We start from the raw sequence: 19,663 nt of genomic DNA on the forward strand, positions 1-19,663 counted from the left end.
CCATGCTCAGCTAATTTTTAAATGTTTTGTAGAGACAGGATCTCACTATTGCCCAGGCTTATCTCAAGACTCCTGGCTCAAGCCATCCTCCCACCTCAGCTTCCCAAAGTGCTAAGATTACAGGCATAAACCACTGTGCCCTGCCAAAGTAACTTAATTTTGGGGATAATTAAGTATTTTAGTGATTGAGAGAAGATTTTATATTTGAATATATTACTTAGGTGATTAAATTTTCTATGAATCTCTTAATACTATTTCTTGCATTTCTCATATCATGTATTCAAAGTAAATTATTAATAAAGAGTAAAAAAAGAACAATATAATAGGGAAGATTTGAACTGGAGTGATTATAGTGTGCCATGTAGCTCTACTGTGCTTTAAAGACATGGGAGATTAATTGGAGAGTCATCTGTTTAAAAGAAGAAAATCCAAATACCAAAACCACCACAGTGACAATGGCCACCTCTTGGTTGCTTGCAAAGTCAGATCTGTGAGCCAACTATTTATTGTCTTATATTTTAATATAAACTCATAGCATTTGATTAAGTATTAAGTATAATATTAAGATTATGATTGTAAAGTAGCTTGAGTCTTATAAGGGTTTCCAGTTATTGGGAAACACGGGTTTTTATTTGGCATTTCACTTATGGAAAGTAACCAGCGATGATACCCTCTAGCCAGGGGCTGCTGTTCTTTTTCTTGCAATTAAAAAAATAAAATAGGCTGGGCGTAGTGGCTAACGCCAGTAATCCTAGTACTTTGGGAGGCCCAGGTGGGAGGATAGCTCTAGGTCAGGAGTTCGAGATCAGCCTGAGTAAGAGCAAGACCTTGTCTCTACTAAAAATAGAAAGAAATTAGCTGGACAACTAAAAATATATAGAAAAAATTAGCCAGGCATAGTGGCACATGCCTATAGTCCCAGCTACTTGGGAGGCTGAAGCAGAAGGATTGCTTAAGCCCAGGAGTTTGAAGTTGCTATGAGCTAGGCTGACTCCACAGCACTCTAGCCCAGGCAACAGAGTGAGACTCTGGCTCCAAAAATAAATAAATAAAATAAATAAAATAAAATTTAAAGAGAAGAAAAATGTGGGATTGCATCCAGAAGCAAAATGTTACTAAAAAATAATGTTTGGTTTTATCTTTTAATTAACAATTGAATTATATACAAAGAACTAGTTTTTATAATGCCATTTGACATGTGACATGTTAAAAGAAAATTTAACTCCTAACGAGTAGAAATATATGCAGTCTTTCTAAAAAAATTATTTAAGCATTTCTAATATTTGTTTGTGCTTTTTTTTTCTTAAGATATTTTCATCTCCAGGCCATCAAAAAATGATTTACAGTTCCTCAAACTTAAAGACACCTTCAAAACTTTGTTCAGGATCTAAAACTCATGATGTTCAAGAAGTTCTTAAGAAAAAACAGGTAATAGTCTTATTTCTTCTTGCCTTACAGAGGAAAAGACTCATTGAATTTTCAAGTATTATGTTAACACCTTTAAATCAATTCTTGTTGTGAAACTGCATCGTAATGTTATTAGCTTCTTCTCTGTTTAACGTACACTTGAAAAGAAAGGATGAACATACAGAAAAAGTATTTCACAATTGCCATTCAGTGTCCACATGAAACACAAGGATTAAAATTTTTTTGTCATGTTTTAATTTCTCTAAGGAAAAGAAGCAGACATTTTTCAGTATTTATTTTCTTTTTAAATTCCGTTTCGGTTTTGTAAGATAGATAAGTTTCACATAAAGTGTAGCATTTATATATTGATAGTTATTATTAACATTCAGTTCAGAGTTTCATTGTCATCTTACATTTAAGCTTATCGCATAGGGTTTTTCAGATAAAATATTTCTATATTGAAAATATTTATATATACTGTCTCAGTATAGTTAGAGATTTAATTAACAGGAGGGTGATAGGCAAAATTTCTGTGGCAAAATTCATAGATTTTGCTATCATTTCTAATCTATAGCTGCACCTCACATTTTTAAACTTTAAACTTCAAAAATAAAGATTTGGCTTATTGGCAAGTTTAAACAGTTATTTTTCTTCATAAAGACATTCAAGTCATTCACGTCAGTAAACCTCATAGATAAAGCTGGTTAGTGTCCAATATTTTAAATATTTTTTTAAGTACAGTTATAAATGTGAACTCTCTTATATTGGAAGTGTTGGGGAAAATATATTCAAAGGTTTCATCTCTGGTTTCAGCTAATTTTTTTTTTTTTTTTTTTTTTTTTGGACGACGTTCTGGGGCCCCAAGAGTGGGGGCCCCAGAAGTCGCCCGCTAATTTTTGATTGTTAGGAAAATATGTCTTAGATAGAGATGACCCAGAAGAAATGAATTAAATATGGGACCATGATGTATCACTGGCAGTTTTGTAATCTGTTAACTACTTTCTTCACCTATTCGTATAGGAAGCAATGAAGCTACAACAAGATATGAGAAAAAAGAGGCAAGAAATGTTAGAAAAACAAATAGAATGTCAAAAGGTAAGATAGGCTCATTATTTTGCACGTGGAATTGATATAGAGAATTGATTTTACAAAGATACACATAATTGTAAAGTTTTTAAGGCTTATTTATATTGTTTCTTTTGAAGATGCTAATATCCAAGCTAGAAAAAAACAAAAACATGAAACCAGAAGAAAGAGCAAATATAATGAAGACTTTGAAAGAGCTTGGAGAAAAGATCTCACAATTAAAAGATGAATTAAAAACATCTTCCACAGTCTCCACACCATCTAAAGTGAAGACAAAAACAGAGGTATCTGTTTGCATTTTTCATTTAACATAGGGTTATTGAACATTATCATGGAAAGTACAGTGGAACCCTTCCTTCAGTAGCTAATAGCCTAATGGGGATTTAGGCAAACAATTATTATATAGTTGTGGGTTTTTTTTTAGTGTTTCTATAGACACTATGTACTCTCTTTGAAAAGAGGTGATAATACTCTCTTTGAACAAAGATGTGTTTTTTAATTGAATTTTTTGGTTCCCTATACTGAAGATGAAACTGCTAGAGTGATAGTAAGGAAAGATTTCCTGTTTCAGTAGTTTTGTTTTATTACAACACTGTTGTAATAAAATCCTTTTTATTTTGAGATGAGGTCTCTGTTTGTCACTCAGGCTGGAGTGCAGTGGTGTGATCCTCCTACCTCAGTCTCCCAAATAGCTGGGACTACAAGCACACACCACTATACCTGGATGATATTTCTAATTTTTTACAGAGATAGGGTCTCATTATGTTGCCCAGATTGGTCTTGAACTCCTGTCCTCAAGTGATCCTCCCACGTTGGCCTCCCAAAGTATTGGGATTATAGGCGTGAGCCACCTCGCCAGGCTAGAACCATCCGTTTTAATTAAGTCTAAAGGTGTCACTTGCTTTAGTATGGATAAAAATGTGGCATGCTATTAAAAAGAATAATCAGAAGTCCTAGATCCATTTGATCTAATTTTATTAATTTCCATCTGTTTCCTTTCCCTAGAAGAGTACTTGCTTTTGATAGTGGTCCCATTATACCACAGTTCTATAGTGGGATTTTAGATAATTCCAACCCTTTGAGAACTGGAAATAAATTTGTCAGATATATAGATTGCAAATCATTATGTATAGTATTACATTACAGTTGAAATTATGGTTCTCTATCAGTATAGGAATGGTAAAGTGTTTAATTAAGACTGCTTTTTAGAAATATAATAAAAATATTTTTATTGAAATTTCCTTCATTACAGAAAGAACATTTGCACATTATAAAAATTAAAGAGTACATGGAGGGGGAAAAATCTCTCACAGTCATGCCACTTAAAGACTGATAATTTGTTTCTTACAAAAAAAGAGAATAGTAATAGGTTCCAATCTGAAAGTAATTATGTAACTATTATCTTTGTACTATTAATACATTTTTTTTTTTTTTTTTTTTTTTTTTTTTGAGACAGAGTCTCGCTTTGTTGCCCAGGCTAGAGTGAGTGCCGTGGCTTCAGCCTAGCTCACAGCAACCTCAAACTCCTGGGCTCGAGTGATCCTTCTGCCTCAGCCTCCCGAGTAGCTGGGACTACAGGCATGCGCCACCATGCCCGGCTAATTTTTTTTATATATATCAGTTGGCCAATTAATTTCTTTCTATTTATAGTAGAGACGGGGTCTCGCTCTTGCTCAGGCTGGTTTCGAACTCCTGACCTTGAGCAATCCGCCCGCCTCGGCCTCCCAAGAGCTAGGATTACAGGCGTGAGCCACAGCGCCCGGCCTATTAATACATTTTTATTGTTTATTTTGCCTCAGCCAGGCGTGGTGGCTCTCGCCTGTAATCCTAGCACTCTGGGAGTCCGAGGTGGGTGGATCATTTGAGCTCAGGAGTTTGAGACCAGCCTGAGCAAGAGTGAGACCCCGTCTCTACTGAGAAAAAAAAATAGAAAAGAAATGAGCTGAACAACAAAAATATTATAGAGAAAAAAATTACCTGGGCATGGTGGCATGTGCCTGCAGTCCCAGCTACTTGGGAGGCTGAGGCAGGAGGATAGCTTGAGCCCAGGAGTTTGAGGTTGTTGTGAGCTAGGCTGATACCATGGCACTCTAGCCCTGGGCAACAGAGTGAGACTCTGTCTCAGAAAATAGTAATAATAATAATAATTTATTTTGCCGCATTCTGTTTCATCTATAATGCTTTATTATGTGAAATTATTCTTGGCCCCCTAAACTCAGGTGACTATTACCAGAGTCTGATTTTTAGGCCATCTTATGCAGTAATTCTGCTTATTACTTTTCACTGATATACTTTTAACATGTTTGCACTATTAAATCTATAAAGTTCCTTTCTTTAAAGCACCCATGTTTACTGTATCCTCTCACTCTCATTTTCCCAAGAGATGTATGTTATTATGTAACTATAATACTCTGAATATGATCTTGGAAGTTATCTAAAAAAATACCTTTTTACTTTAAATTTTCCAAAGGCCCAGAAAGAGTTACTAGATACTGAACTGGACCTCCACAAGAGGCTATCCTCAGGAGAAGACACAACAGAATTACGGAAAAAACTTAATCAGTTACAGATTGAGGTAAGATTTAAAAGGAATTATTAACTCACCTCATTTAACATCTTTAAAAAGTTTTTCTCTGTTTTTCAAGGTTCAGTCTAACAATGTATATTACATTCTACCTTTTGTTGTTATTCAGGCTGCACGATTAGGTATTTTACCTGTGGGTCGAGGAAAGACCATGTCCTCTCAAGGTCGCGGAAGAGGCCGAGGCCGTGGAGGAAGAGGAAGGGGCTCACTGAATCACATGGTGGTGGACCACCGCCCCAAAGCACTAACAGTTGGGGGATTCATTGAGGAGGAAAAAGAAGATTTACTTCATTTCTCAGTAAGTTTTTAAAGTAGTAAATGCTAACTCTAGAAACACTGTATTCAGCATTTTCCTTGCTGCAGTTTATATAAATGTCAAATGTTTCATGGATTAGAAAATATAGTTATAAAAACATGGATATTAGGGCCGGGCACAGTGACTCACGCCTATAATCCTAGCACTCTCGGAGGCTGAGGCGGGCAGATTGCTCAAGGTCAGGAGTTCGAAACCAGCCTGAGCAAGAGTGAGACCCCCATCTCTACTATAAATAGAAAGAAATTAATTGGCCAACTAATATATATATATATATATATATATATATGCATATATATATATAAATAAAACCAGCTGGGCATGGTGGCACATGCCTGTAGTCCAGGCACTTGGGAGACTGAGGCAGGAGGATCGCTTGAGCCCAGGAGTTTGAGGTTGCTGTGAGCTAGGCTGATACCACGATACTCACTCTAGCCTGGGCAACAAAGTGAGACTGTGTCTCAGAAAAAAAAAACATGGATATTAGCAAATTCCTATTAATATATTTAAAGATGAAGAAGCAGCTCTTGCTTTCTAATTCCTTAATATTCTACTTAAATGTAGTGACAAGTTGTCCCAAGGCTACATTTGATTTTTGTTTTAGGATTATTACATGATTTACCAGGTATTTATAGTCAATAATGAAATAATCTGGGATGGAGGTAAAATTCAAAGAAAGAATTTATTAGGATAACAGACATGTTTGTTTATATTCTGTATGTAAGGATGACCACTTACTTTTAGGCAAACATGCACACAGAGATTTGATACAGGCAAATGTCTTAAAATTTTCGACACATACAGTGCATATTCACTTTCGAAGTACTCATTCATTTAGTTAGTATTTTTTGAGTATTATTTGTGCTAGAGCATTTTCATGTGTGATCTCATATATAACATAAATAACTAGATAAATGTGAAATACATGTTAAATCCTATGTGTATAGATGTGAAAACCAAAACTTCAAGAATGTCAACCAATATCATATAATGAGTGGCAGAACCAAGATAACCAGATTCCCTATTCCCGAAACAACTTTTGTGAGAGGAAACATTTCCAGCTGTATTAAGTGTTAAATGTTAAAGATGGTGAGGGAAATCATAAAGAACAAGGCTTCACTCCGGGTGTTTTTAATAGCTTGATGCTCATGAATCCTATTTTACCCTGGCTCTTGAAGATGTGTTGTTATAAAAAGTATCCAGATTTGAGAGCCATCTGAATTGTGGCCACTTCCCTCTTGACCCAGTTTTTTCACTGATGTGACCCTTATTTTTCTTTTCTTGTAAAGTGGGAGAATAGCTCTAACTGACTTCTTTGAGGAGTGAAGAAGAGAGTATGTGGAGAAACACCACACAAGTGCAGGGCGTTCTTGTTCTTAAGGCTGTATAAATGTTGGTTTTTGTGTTTTCATGTTGAATATATAAAATTAAAATCTCCTTGCCAAATAAATTGGGCATTTAGACCCATAACAGCTCTGGTGAGGTGATATGGGATCATGTAAAGAGAATTTTTATAAATTTGCCTCATTGCAGAAAGTTCCAGTTACTAAAAGGAAATAATCTTGTTTAAGAAGGAAGCTGTGTGTTCTATGGTCACTGGAAACTGTACATAGATGTTTAAGTTTTGACCCAGAAGTCATACTCAAATGAATCGCTTTCCTTCTCAGAAGTAGAACCATTCTAAAGTATCCAATAACTAATTTGTATGCACATATTCTATATTTGATTGGACTGGAATATGGCATTCATTTGGCAGATATGAGTGTGTTCAGGCATTTGGGGAAAGACCAAACAAATCTAAGGCAGATGGGGTAACTTCAAGAACAAAACAGTGCCATCAAAACATTGGTTTTGATGGCTTTTTTTTTGAGGTGGTGGTGGGGTACCATCAGATGGTTTGCATACTGGGAGGACACTTCCTCTAGTATTAAATAATAGCTACTTGGACAATATAATGTGCTTTCTTTCAAAGAAGTATAGAAATACATGTGCTTAGACATTATTGTAAATAGATTTAGCAAACTTAAAAGAAAACTCTTCTTCATGATCTTTATTTTATAGGTCACAAAGACCCCAAGGTAAAATCTATATTTTCAATGTTCTGCTTTCCTTAATGATTGTGAAATGATCATGGATGAACCATATTTGTGTGAAAAGATGATGGATGGATTTTAGTGAAGCTATTCTTAAGTGTAAGGATCTAAGTCTATAGTCCTTCAAAGTTTGTTCTTCTGTCCAAAGTTTGTCTACTTCTAAAAATTTATCATAAGGCAATTATGGTTGTATGCAAATGGCAGCTATATAAGTATGCTCATTGTAGCATTCTCTTAATAGCGAAAAAGGGGACCATCTAAATGTTCAACTGTATCCTGCTGTCTTTAAAAATATGGTTGTTTGGTTGGTTGGTTGTTTTTGCCCTGGGTAGAGTACAGTGGCATCAGCCTAGCTCACAGCAACCTCAAACTCCTGGGCTCAAGCAATCCTTCTGCCTCAGCCTCCCAAGTAGCTGGGACTACAGGTGTGCACCACCACACCTGGCTCACTTTTTCTGTATATTTTTAGTTGTCCAGCTAATTTCTTTCTATTTTTTTTTTTAGTAGAGACGAGATCTCGCTCTTGCTCAGGCCCATCTCTTAACTCCTGAGCTCAAACATCCGCCTGCCTCAGCTTCCTAGAGTGCTAGGATTACAGGCATGAGCCACCGGGCCTGGCCTAAGTTTTAAGCTTTACATATTGACTTACCATTAATCTTTCTGCTTCCCATCTCTCCAGTTTTTTGGCTTTGTTGTGTTTTCTCTCACTTTCTCTTTTCTTATGGATTTATTTCTTTAAATTATTGTCATTTTGGTGAGGATGGGGGTAATGTGAAATTGCACACAAAATAGTCCCCCATCTTTAGCCAGAAAGCCCTTTGAGTCGTAAAAAAGAGGTTTAGAACCTCTATCCTGTACTGCTTAGAACCTGTACTCCCCAAGATATTTATGTAATTCGTTATAATTTTTATGTTCTTACTGGCAAGAGCCTCTAATTCCCTACCCTTGCCATTCCTGGAACTCATATATGAAAACTGAGTACTTTTGTAATTACTGAAGACTTCTCACATACATTAGCTTTTCCCCACAGCCTCCTTAGTCAGGTCTTTTTACCCATCTTCCACATGTCTGAAAATATATTTGAGAATTTTACTGTACATGGAAGTGATACCTTATAGTTAGGCAAGTTAATAGTAGGTTTCTTGTGTTTACCAGCACAAAAGTTACCTTTTCTCTGTATTTCACATTTGGAGAGACTTTTTTGGATAGTGCTTCCTTGATTACTCTTTATCAGACCTTGTTAAAAACTTTTAGTAATGTACATGTTTTGTGAACTACCGATATTTATCGTCATTGTCACAAATGATCAGGAAGTTACCCTTTTTACACACTTCACTGTGTAGAGGATTCTTCAGGAAAAAATATAATTTTGGTAGCTAGTCCTAGTAGTGAAATATGGCAGTAATAATTTTGTGTCTTTTACGAAATCAGTGGAACTCTGTTAATTTTTTTCTCTTGATTTTTAAAGTTTCTTTACAAAGATAATTCCTGCTTATAGATCATTTAAACAATAAAAAATTATAAAGGATAAGGCACAACAAATCTGAAATCTCATGTCTTTATGAATACTTTTCCAGCCTCTATATCTATGGTAAACATACATACTACCCACGTTGTTTGGGAGTTTATTTTTTCGCACATAGTATGTTCATGTTTATGAACATAGATATACATTTTTCTGATTTAAGGGCATTCTATTATAAGAATAATTTATATGTCCAGTCTCCTATTGATGGTTAGGTAGGTAGGTTGTTTCCCATTTTTAACTATTATGAACAGTGCTTATATGTATATCAGATTTGGCATTTTTGAGTGAGGTAATTCTTCACTATGTGGGACAGACCTACACATTACCTTTAGCATCCCTGGCTCCCACCTGCTCAATGCCAGTAAGTACTTTTCAATCAGTATGACCACCAAAATACCCCTTAGAGTGATGTTATTTTTTCCAGTTGAGAACCATTGCTTTATGTAAGTTCCTAGGAATAAGATAACTGGATCAAAGGAATACGTATTTAAAATTTTGGTACAGCTTGCCAAATTGCTCTTCAGGAATGTACTAATTTATACTTGTTCTGTCATTGGGTAAGAGTACCTGTTTGCCCCATTATCCTTACATAGCACTTGGGTTTTGTTTTTTCATCTTTGCCGGTCAGGTGATTGATGAATTGTGATTGGCACAGATCTGGCATCAGTTTGTGATCTGGGAAAATGGCTGGACTAGATGAATTTCTCTCTGAACAATTTCTACCATTGCATAGATGTATCATAATACATTTAAACAGTCCCAATTGATGAACATCTAATTTTTCCCAATATTTTGTTATTTCAAGCCATATGTAGGTATGCATGTAAGAGAATATATGTATATGTAGAAAAATTAGGTATTTTAATAGGTAAGTGATATTTTAAGAGGTCAGTTCTGAGTTTTAAATGTTTTTTAAAATGTAATATGTTCAGATGGTTAAAAATATGGTTAGTAAAAGTAAAAATAACCCTTTTATTAATTTTGCCTATTCTTAAAAGATGGTCAGTATTCTTATCTTTATTTAAAAAATTATGCATATAAGAATACATATATAAAGCCTTTCACTTTAAAATCATTTACTAAAATAAAATGGGATCATATTATAAATATAGGCCTGGATTCCAAACCTTGCTTTTTTCACATAAAAATCCTAGCTATTTGATATTTCCTTAAAAGTTATGAAAGCAATAACCATATGGTTTAAAATGTTTATTAAGACAAACTATACTGGCCAGGCACAGTGGCTCACGCCTGTAACCTTAGCACTTTGGGAGACTGAGGTGGGAGAATTACTTGAGCCCAGGAGTTTAAAGGTTGCAGTGAGCAATGATGATACCACTGCACTCTAGTCCGGGCAACAGAATAAGACCTTATCTCAAAACAAAACAAAAAACATCTATACCAATCATAAACGTAGTTCAGTGATTTATTAGAATGCAAACACCCATATACCTCCCCTTCAGGTAAGGAAACGGAACATTGCCAGTGCCCCAGACATGCTCCTGTGTTCCTCTCAGTCTCTTCTCTCCTCCCCAGAGAAGTAACCATTAGCCTCACTTCATGATAGTCATCTCCTTGCTTTCTTTATACAGTCAATCCTTATTCTCAAATTTCATATTTGCCAATTCATCTACTCACTAATATTTATTTGTAACCCCAAAATCAATACTCATAGTGCTTTTGTGGTCATTTGTGGACACGCATAGAGTTGCATGTCCCCTGACACACACATATTCAGCTGAGGTTGAATAAGGTTGTGCTCTGCCTTCTTGTTTCAACCTTCATACTGTAAACAAATGTCCTTTTTGCAGTCTATTTAATGTCATATTTTTCTCATTTTTTGTGCTTTGTGTTGACTGATTAAACTGTTTAAAATGGCTTCCAAGTGAAGTTGTGAAGTGCTTTTAGTGTTAAATACAAAAGGCTGTAGTATGCCTTATGAAGATACATGTGTTACCGTATTTCCCTGAAAATAAGACCTACCTATAAAATAAGCCCTAGCAGGATTTCTAAGCATTTGTGCAATATAAGCCCTACCCCGAAAATAAGACCTAGTGATGGGCGTGGCTACGCAGCTTTCAGTTACAACCCAGGCATTTCATCGGGGAGTGGTAAAGAAGAGGAACAGTTCTTTTCATCTGCCCCATGAGAGCTCTATTGCTCGACAGGAGAGATTGGTGCCAGTGGTTCTAAAGGAAGTAGAGTCGCAAGAAGTTCAGGATGGATCGAGCGCGGTGGCTCACGCCTGTAATCCTAGCTCTCTGGGAGGCCGAGGCCAGCGGATTGCTCAAGGTCAGGAGTTCAAAACCAGCCTGAGCAAGAGCGAGACCCCGTCTCTACTATAAATAGAAAGAAATTAATTGGCCAACTGATATGTATATAAAAAATTAGCCGGGCATGGTGGCGCATGCCTATAGTCCCAGCTACTTGGGAGGCTGAGGCAGAAGGATCGCTCGAGCCCAGGAGTGTGAGGTTGCTGTGAGCTAGGCTGACGCCACGGCACTCACTCTAGCCTGGACAACAAAGCGAGATTCTGTCTCAAAAAAAAAAAAAAATTAGCCGGGCATGGTGGCACATGCCTGTAGTCCTAGGTACTCAGGAGGCTGAGGCAGGAGGATCGCTTGAGCCCAGGAGTTTGAGGTTGCTATGAGCTAGGCTGATGGCACAGCACTCACTCTAGCCTGGGCAACAAAGCAAGACTCTATCTCAAAAAAAAAGAAATTCAGGATGGAATTTGGGGTTTGGAGAGTTATGATGATGTTCCAGAAGAAGACGACTTAACTATATTTGAATAAATGTAGATTGTTGAACCATACTTAAAATAAGCCCTAGGGTGTCTTCTTGAGGAAAAATAAATATAAGCTCCTGTCTTATTTTGGGGGAAACATGGTAGTTCAACTTTGGTTAGGCATAAGTTACAGTGCTTTTGGTCAAAAGTTCAATGTTAATGAATCATAATATATATTAAATAAGATATCTTTAAAACAGAAACACATAAAACAAGATTATGTACTGATCATGTGCCATACATATTGTGAGTACATACATATTGTAGAGGCTCATAAGAACCTAACCCTGTCTTATCCCTAATAGCAGTGGTTCAATATTTGCTAGTTCAGTGTTAGCAGCAATGTTGTAGAACATAACTACTGCAAATTATGAGAATTGACTAGTTTTGTCACGAAAATGTACATTCCTAAATATTATAGTATTATTCTGTTTTTAAATTTTTATATGAATGGAATCACACACTGTGTGTTCTTTTGTATCTGGTTTCTTTTGTTTTACCATTATGTTTGTGAGACTTATCATGTTGTTACATATAACAATAATTTGCCATTGTTATTACTGTATAATATTCAGTTATATAAATATACCACAGTTTATTTTTCCATCCTCCCATTAATGGTTATTTTTGAGTTATTTCTACTTTATGACTTTTCTAAACAGTGTTGCTATGAATATTCTTACAGATTTTTTTAACCACACATATACACACATTTCAGTTGTGTATACAGTCGGCCTTTTGTATCTGTGGGTTTCCTATCCATGGATTCAACCAATGGTAGATAAAAAATATTAGGAAAAGGCCGGGTGCGGTGGCTCACGCCTGTAATCCTAGCACTCTGGGAGGCCGAGGCGGGCGGATTGCTTGAGGTCAGGAGTTCGAAACCACCCTGAGCAAGAGCGAGACCCCGTCTCTACTATAAAATAGAAAGAATTTAATTGGCCAAATAATATATATAGAAAAAATTAGCCGGGCATGGTGGCACATGCCTGTAGTCCCAGCTACTCGGGAGGCTGAGGCAGAAGGATCGCTTGAGCCCAGGAGATTGAGGTTGCTGTGAGCTAGGCTGACGCCACAGCACTCACTCTAGCCTGGGAAACAAAGCGAGACTCTGTCTCTAAAAAAAAAAAAAAAAAAGGAAATAAATGAATGGTTGTGTCTGTACTAAAGATGTACAGATTTTTTTCCTTGTCATTATTCCCTTAACAATACAGTATAACAACTGTTTATGTAGCATTTACATTGTATTGGGTATTTTAAGTAACCTAGAGATGATTTAAAATATATGGGAGGATGTGTACGGATTACATGTAATACTACACCATTTTATATAAATGACTTGAGCCTACTTGGGTTTTGATTTTAACTCAGGTTTTACCTTGAGTTAGAATAGTAGGTGTTTAGCACTTATTGAGTATGTAGATGAGAGTACTTATTATTGTGTAACATTTCAGAAGAGGAAATTGGAAGAGCTTTATTAAATAAAGGTGGGGCTGGAAGAGATGTGATGAGTATACATGAAATGATTCACCTTTTTAAATTACTTGAATATTTTTAAGGTTTGAGTCTAAATATGTAGATATCAAAGGCAAAGTTTAATAAATGTAAGAAAAGAATATTTGTTGTCATCATCATAACTTTTGAACTTTTTATATAGAGTGACTGTATAAATTTATCATTCTAGGCAAGACAAATTCTAAATTTTACCTGACATGGATATAAACTAGGGACTATCATTGGCAAACCAGAACATATAGTTGCTCTAAATTAAAAGGTATTTTATTTTTTCTAGCTCTCAGTGGAGATTGTAGATCCACCTTAACAGATTTTCCTCCCCAGATCATTATACTTTTTAATTCAAATATCACAAAATTAGAGCAAATCATTAGTAAATGTGAGTGCAAACTCATGTGTTCTTCTAAAATATTTTAGGCTGCAAACCAAGGGTCAAAATTCAAAGACCGTCGGCTACAGATATCATGGCACAAGCCCAAGGTACCATCTATATCTACTGAGACTGAGGAAGAAGAAGTCAAGGAGGAGGTAAATTTAACAGTTGAAAATAAGAGTTGAATTTAGATGACTTCCTAATTTTATATATATATATATATATATTTTTTTTTTTTTTTTTTTTTTTTTTTTTTTGAGGCAGAGTCTCACTTTGTTGCCTGGGCTAGAGTGCCATGGCCTCAGCTGAGCTCACAGCAACCTCAAACTCCTGGGCTCAAGCAATCCTGCCTCAGCCTCCTGAATAGCTGGGACTACAGGCATGCTCCACCATGCCCGGCTAATTTTTTCTATATATTTTTAGTTGGCCATAATTATATATTTTTCTTGACATTAAATATAAATTAAAAAATAAATACTGGGCTTTTCTTTCATGCATGCTGTTAGTTAAGGCCAGTCTAGGAGTGTATTACAGAAATACAAGAAGTGAAGAGATATAAAAACCTCTTTTGAGGGTTATTTTCTTCTAATGTAGGAGAGACTGTTTTCTTCTTCTTCTTCTTTTTTTTTTTTTTTTTTGAGACAGAGTCTCACTCTATTGCCCGGGCTAGAGTTCTGTGGCGTCAGCCTAGCACACAGCAACCTCAAATTCCTAGGCTCAAGTGATCCTTCTGCCTCAGCATCTCAAGTAGCCAGGACTACAGGCATGCGCCACATGCCTGGCTACTTTTTTCTGTATATTTTTAGTTGGCCAATTAATTTCTTTCTATTTTTAGTAGAGACAGCGTCTTGCTATTGCTCAGGCAGGTTTCGAACTTCTGACCTTAAGCGATCCTCCTGCCTCGGCCTCCCAGAGTGCTAGGATTACAGGTGTGAGCCACCGAGCCCAGCCCAGAACCATTGTTTTTTTTTTGAGACAGAGTCTCACTTTGTTGCCCAGGCTAGAGTGAGTGCCGTGGCGTCAGCCTAGCTCACAGCAACCTCAATCTCCTGGGCTCAAGCAATCCTGCTGCCTCAGCCTCCCGAGTAGCTGGGACTATAGGCATGCGCCACCATGCCCGGCTAATTTTTTGTATATATATTAGTTGGCCAATTAATTTCTTTCTATTTTACAGTAGAGATGGGGCCTGGCTCTTGCTCAGGCTGGTTTTGAACTCCTGACCTTGAGCAATCCGCCGGCCTTGGCCTTCTAGAGTGCTAGGATTACAGGCGTCAGCCACTGCGCCCGGCCAGAACCATATTTTTTTAAAAAAGAAAAGTCTTATTTTGGTATGGTTGTAGATACTTCTACTTTGTCTACGATTTGAGATTTTTTAAAAATAAGATTTGGGATGTCAGTGTCATGGAGAAGTTAGTTATATTCACTTCTCCCAAATAATTGGATGAATACAAAAGGAAAGATTTAGGCATTTGGTCATTTATTTTCCTCATTTTTAAGTTAGTGAAATGAAATTAATTTTAATTTATCATAAACATAGGAATATTTTTTCTGTCATTTCCCCTACTAAATGTTCATATTTATTTATTTATTTTCTTTTTGTGTGTATGTGTGTATGCCACATTTTCTTTATTCATCTGTCAGTGGACATTTAGGTAATAGTTTTTAAAAATATTTTAGCATATTATGGGAGTACAAGTGTTAAGGTTACATATATATTTATTTTCTTGTTGATATTAGAATGGAAATCTATTAAAACTAGCAAAATTAGCTGGGAAGAAGAATTTATATCTTTTTTTTTTTTGTTTTTTTTTTTTTTGCTCTGAAAGATACTCTGAGTCCATTGCTTAGTAAATGCAGCCTGGGCTTTGAATATTAGTCTATTTGTCCTTTGGTTTAAAAAGTATTTTACCTAATGTTCTTGTACTAGTAAGCAGATTCTACTATCTCTTTCTTCAGGAAACAGAAACCTCAGATTTGTTTTTGCATGATGATGACGACGAAGATGAAGATGAATATGAGTCTCGTTCATGGCGAAGATGAAATCTGATGCGAGCTGTATAATTTTTAGAAATATTGTTTAGAAGAACAACTTTTTAAAATTATTTAAAGAAGTCAATGAGCCAAAAAATTTTTTTTATTTTTCTTTCAACACAGTAGGTTTAAGGACAGCAAGTTTGCTATTTAAACACATCTCATAACTGTACATGATATTAAAGCACCAAAGGCCTAGTGACTTTTACACAGTTGTGAAGATCCACAGGAATGACATGGATAATCTCTAGAGCCTTATTTTCCACACCACCTGTTTTTGTTGCTATTGGTGTTGGATTATGATGTAAATGACAGGGTGTTCAGAAATTTTATTTTGGATTATAATCTACTGATAAAATTTCATTAAATGTCAAAATTGCCTGGAATCTCTTAACTTTGAGCTATTATGAACGGGTCGTCAGACAGTAGGAGATATTTGTAATTAAAATATTTTTTGCTTTCAAGAGTTGTCTTGGAAGAAAAGCAAATTTAATTTTTTTTACTGTAGAGGAGCCCAATTTGTATTTAAACTAATTTTTTTTAGGGTTTTCATGTGCGGTAGTACTATTTCAGTGAAAATCACAACAAATTCTGTGTTCTTAAATTCTGTAAGGCAATGGTGGTATTTCCATTCTCTCATCATATTAGCTCCTGAACTTTTCCGCTACTGATTCTGTTTGTTTTGATACTTAGCATTGGTTCAGCTGGGTCTCTTTTAAACAATTTTTATAACACTCTCAGAATGTAAAATGCTTTCACCTATTGCCCCTTTCTCACCCCCCCTCTTCTTCTTGCCTTTTTACTAATAAGCCTGACTTAGCCATTATTGAAATAAGTGATTCATTTGGGACACCAAAAGTCAGTTTCCAATATAAGGTTCAAAGCAGTCCTTAATAAATAAATAAGTGATGTTTTGATGAGAATAATGAAAGGATTTGGGGGAGGAGAGAGTCACCAGGGTTTTTTTCTTTTGAAGCTTCAGTTTAGTTATGGTTACATAAAAGGGTTAAAAAGTATCTGAAATTCTTTTCCTAAATTTAAACCATGGTGGTAAGATGACTGGGGGTGGGGTAGGGGTGGGGTCAGGGACTGAGTATAATAAATGGGAGTCACAACTTGACTTTGATCAGATGACCTTATATTTTCATATTTTGTAGCTTGTTGCTATCCATGAACATATACATCCTTCAGCAAACAGTTTCCTTTACTGTGTGCATTTTTACTGTACACTGTATAGAGTAGAGTATCTGTTAAGTTAAATATATATGTAAATTTATGTCCTTGTGTTCTGAATGTTAGATGGAAAAGCAGAAGGAGCAACACTACACTGTACTGACCCCTGGGAAAATAAAATGATTAATGTACATAGGATGTCACTTTTTCAAGGATATTCACCTCTGTGTTTTTATATATGTGTGTGGTATGAAAATTTGAAACTTCCTGTTGGCTTCAGAACGTTCTTGGTGATCACGATATCAAGGATTTTGTTTGCTGAGGTAAAGACTTTCGCAAAATAGAAACTATTCACTAAGAAACTTAAAACCATCAGGACTTTAGATTTACTTAGATACAAGAAGTTAAATCCCACGTTCTGATCATCTCTTCTCTTCTACATATTTTCCTGGAATGATGTGTCAAACCAGGATCATTTTAAGTTCATGTAATTTTCCCTTCATAATAATAAGGACTTACTCTTCCTAGGTTATTGTCATATTTCTGATAACACTGAAGGTAAAATAAGCTTATAAAACAAGGAAAACATTAGAATAGGGTATCTAGAATAAGCAATCTTGCTCCTTACTCCTCCATCATCTCTAATGAAATTTTCTTGATGTCTGTGGCTCAGTCAGTATATATTTTGAAAGATTCATTGTGGTGAATATTTTGAGTCCTGACAGTTTAAACGTGATAGAGGGAACAAAGGATTTATATATTTTTTGTACAGAGTTTTTTCTTAAGCTGTATAATTTTGTAAATAATTTGTTTGGTTTTTTTTGTGTACTAAAACTACCAGCGTATAGATTTCAATAAGAATTGTTGTATTTTTGTATTTGGAAACTGAAAATTACAGTAAATTAATGGGACTGTAAGAAAATTTTCAGTAGACTGACAGTTCAACAGAATGAGATTCCTTTTCATATGATTTTTTAACCTCAAAATGGACATCTTATAACATTTTCAGTAGAGAGAGAGTTGAGGATTTGTTTGACTTTTAGTTATTAGGGGCAGGGGATGAAAGAGAAGGGTGTTAAAGTGAAGAACAGATAGTTTTTTTCAGTAACGTTTGACGCCCTTTCTATAAAACTTGTATTTTTAGTATACCTTAAATAGGACTAAAGTACTTTAAAAGTGTCCTTTCTAAGAATTCTAAAACATGTTTGACTCTCAAAAATGAATTCAAAATATGGGTTAATTATAATATTAGAAAACTTAAGGTTAGCATAAAATAGTTGAGTGTATAGTTATATATATTCATTTCCTTTGTGATATTTTACCCCCACCTTCAAATCTCCAACTTTAAGAATTTCTCTTAAGATTGAATAACTACCATCTTTTCTTGGCATCTTCATTTTCAGAAATAACATATAGCATCTGAGGCAAATTGCTGTTCTTAATGTATATGACAACTTTATAAGTCGCTGATCGGCAATAACAGCCACCAGTCGTCTAGGTCAGCCTGATTTACTAGTGGATTACTGCCCCACTTTAAAAAGGTAACCCCAAGGAATGCAAAATTCCCTCAATTTCTTCATGCAATGTTGAGGAAATATTGTTACCAGCTAAGATGATAAATTGGAAAACAGTTCTGTTAAGGTGAAAAAGGTCCATGTTGATGGATCATTATTTCCAAAAAGAAGAAAAAATCATGTGAAAAGGAATAGTGGTTCCTTTTGATGTATAGTATGCCTGTATTATAGTTTTTACAAAATTGTGAACTTGTGTAATAGTATAATAGGAGATATTGTTGAATTTCTAACTGTTTATACATTTAAATTCATATATGTAATGTTTGTTTTATCGATTACAATCTGAATTTCTAAGAAGCATGTTAACTTTTGCAATAAAGATGCAATATGGAATGGTTCACAATTGGAAAAAAAAATGAAAGTATCACAAATTTAAAAGATATTGGAAAATTTATGAACCATTCCAAAAATTATAACAATCACCAAAAGAGCTGTAATTCTGCTTGTTCTGGAAAGAAAGAAAATGTGTATGTATGCTTGCTTGTGAGAGAGGGAGTGAGTAGTGGTTAATGTATGTATGTTTTATGTTGGGTTCGTGTATGTGAGAGAATGTCCCTCAATATGAAGTTGCGTTCAAAGTCATCGGCTGTTAAATATTCAGTAAGGTAACTTTCTAAACAGGGTAGTCTAAAAAATGAAAAAGCAGGGTATTAAAGTGCTACTTGTAAAGTAACCTTTGATAGCTATATTTTTTTGTTAATGGATGGGTATTGGTATCCCAGATACAAAGCACAAAACAATTTTATGAAAGCAGTTATTTTAATGTTATCTTGAGAATATTTATTATGCCTGCCAACAATAGAAAGGACATTTTCCTTTAATAGAAAGGAAAGAACACCTGGAAGAGATAATGTGAAGGCATCATTTCTAAATGATGAAGATTTGTAAGGCATAACAGGAAATTAATTTTATTTCTTGAGGATGGTTTGGCTTCAAGATTGAGGCTGCTCACATGTTCAGCTTGAGTTCTTACACTCAAGCTGCATATTTATCTGTGTAAGCATGTGTTTCTGCATAAATTATTGAGTGCTAGTTCTTACCACTCTCTAACGGATCTTACACACTAAGAGCTGGTGGGAAAGGGAAAGGAAGTATAGCACTTGGGTTCCTGTTTTCTAATTTTAAAAATTGATATCCTTAGCTAGGGGTGCATACCTGTAGTCCCAGCTATTCAAGAGGCTTAGGTGAGAGGGTTGCT

At 35.4% G+C, this 19,663-nt stretch overlaps 1 protein-coding gene across 4 annotated transcripts in view; it reads left to right on the forward strand.

The window, feature by feature from the left end:
- The window catches only part of RBM27 (RNA binding motif protein 27), a 76,771-nt gene extending 57,928 nt beyond the window's left edge, over positions 1-18,843 (forward strand). For all 4 annotated transcript variants that reach the window (XM_075996170.1, XM_075996171.1, XM_012774168.3 and 1 more), the window contains 7 exons: positions 1,309-1,428; positions 2,428-2,502; positions 2,613-2,777; positions 4,964-5,068; positions 5,187-5,375; positions 13,732-13,842; positions 15,644-18,843. In XM_075996170.1, coding sequence (XP_075852285.1) covers positions 1,309-1,428; positions 2,428-2,502; positions 2,613-2,777; positions 4,964-5,068; positions 5,187-5,375; positions 13,732-13,842; positions 15,644-15,727 — 849 coding nt within the window. In that variant the 3' untranslated portion in view covers positions 15,728-18,843. The remainder of the gene's footprint in view (positions 1-1,308; positions 1,429-2,427; positions 2,503-2,612; positions 2,778-4,963; positions 5,069-5,186; positions 5,376-13,731; positions 13,843-15,643) is intronic.
- Positions 18,844-19,663: the final 820 nt, after the last annotated feature.

Source organism: Microcebus murinus, chromosome 21 (assembly GCF_040939455.1).
Source record: "Microcebus murinus isolate Inina chromosome 21, M.murinus_Inina_mat1.0, whole genome shotgun sequence".
NCBI lineage: Eukaryota > Metazoa > Chordata > Mammalia > Primates > Cheirogaleidae > Microcebus > Microcebus murinus.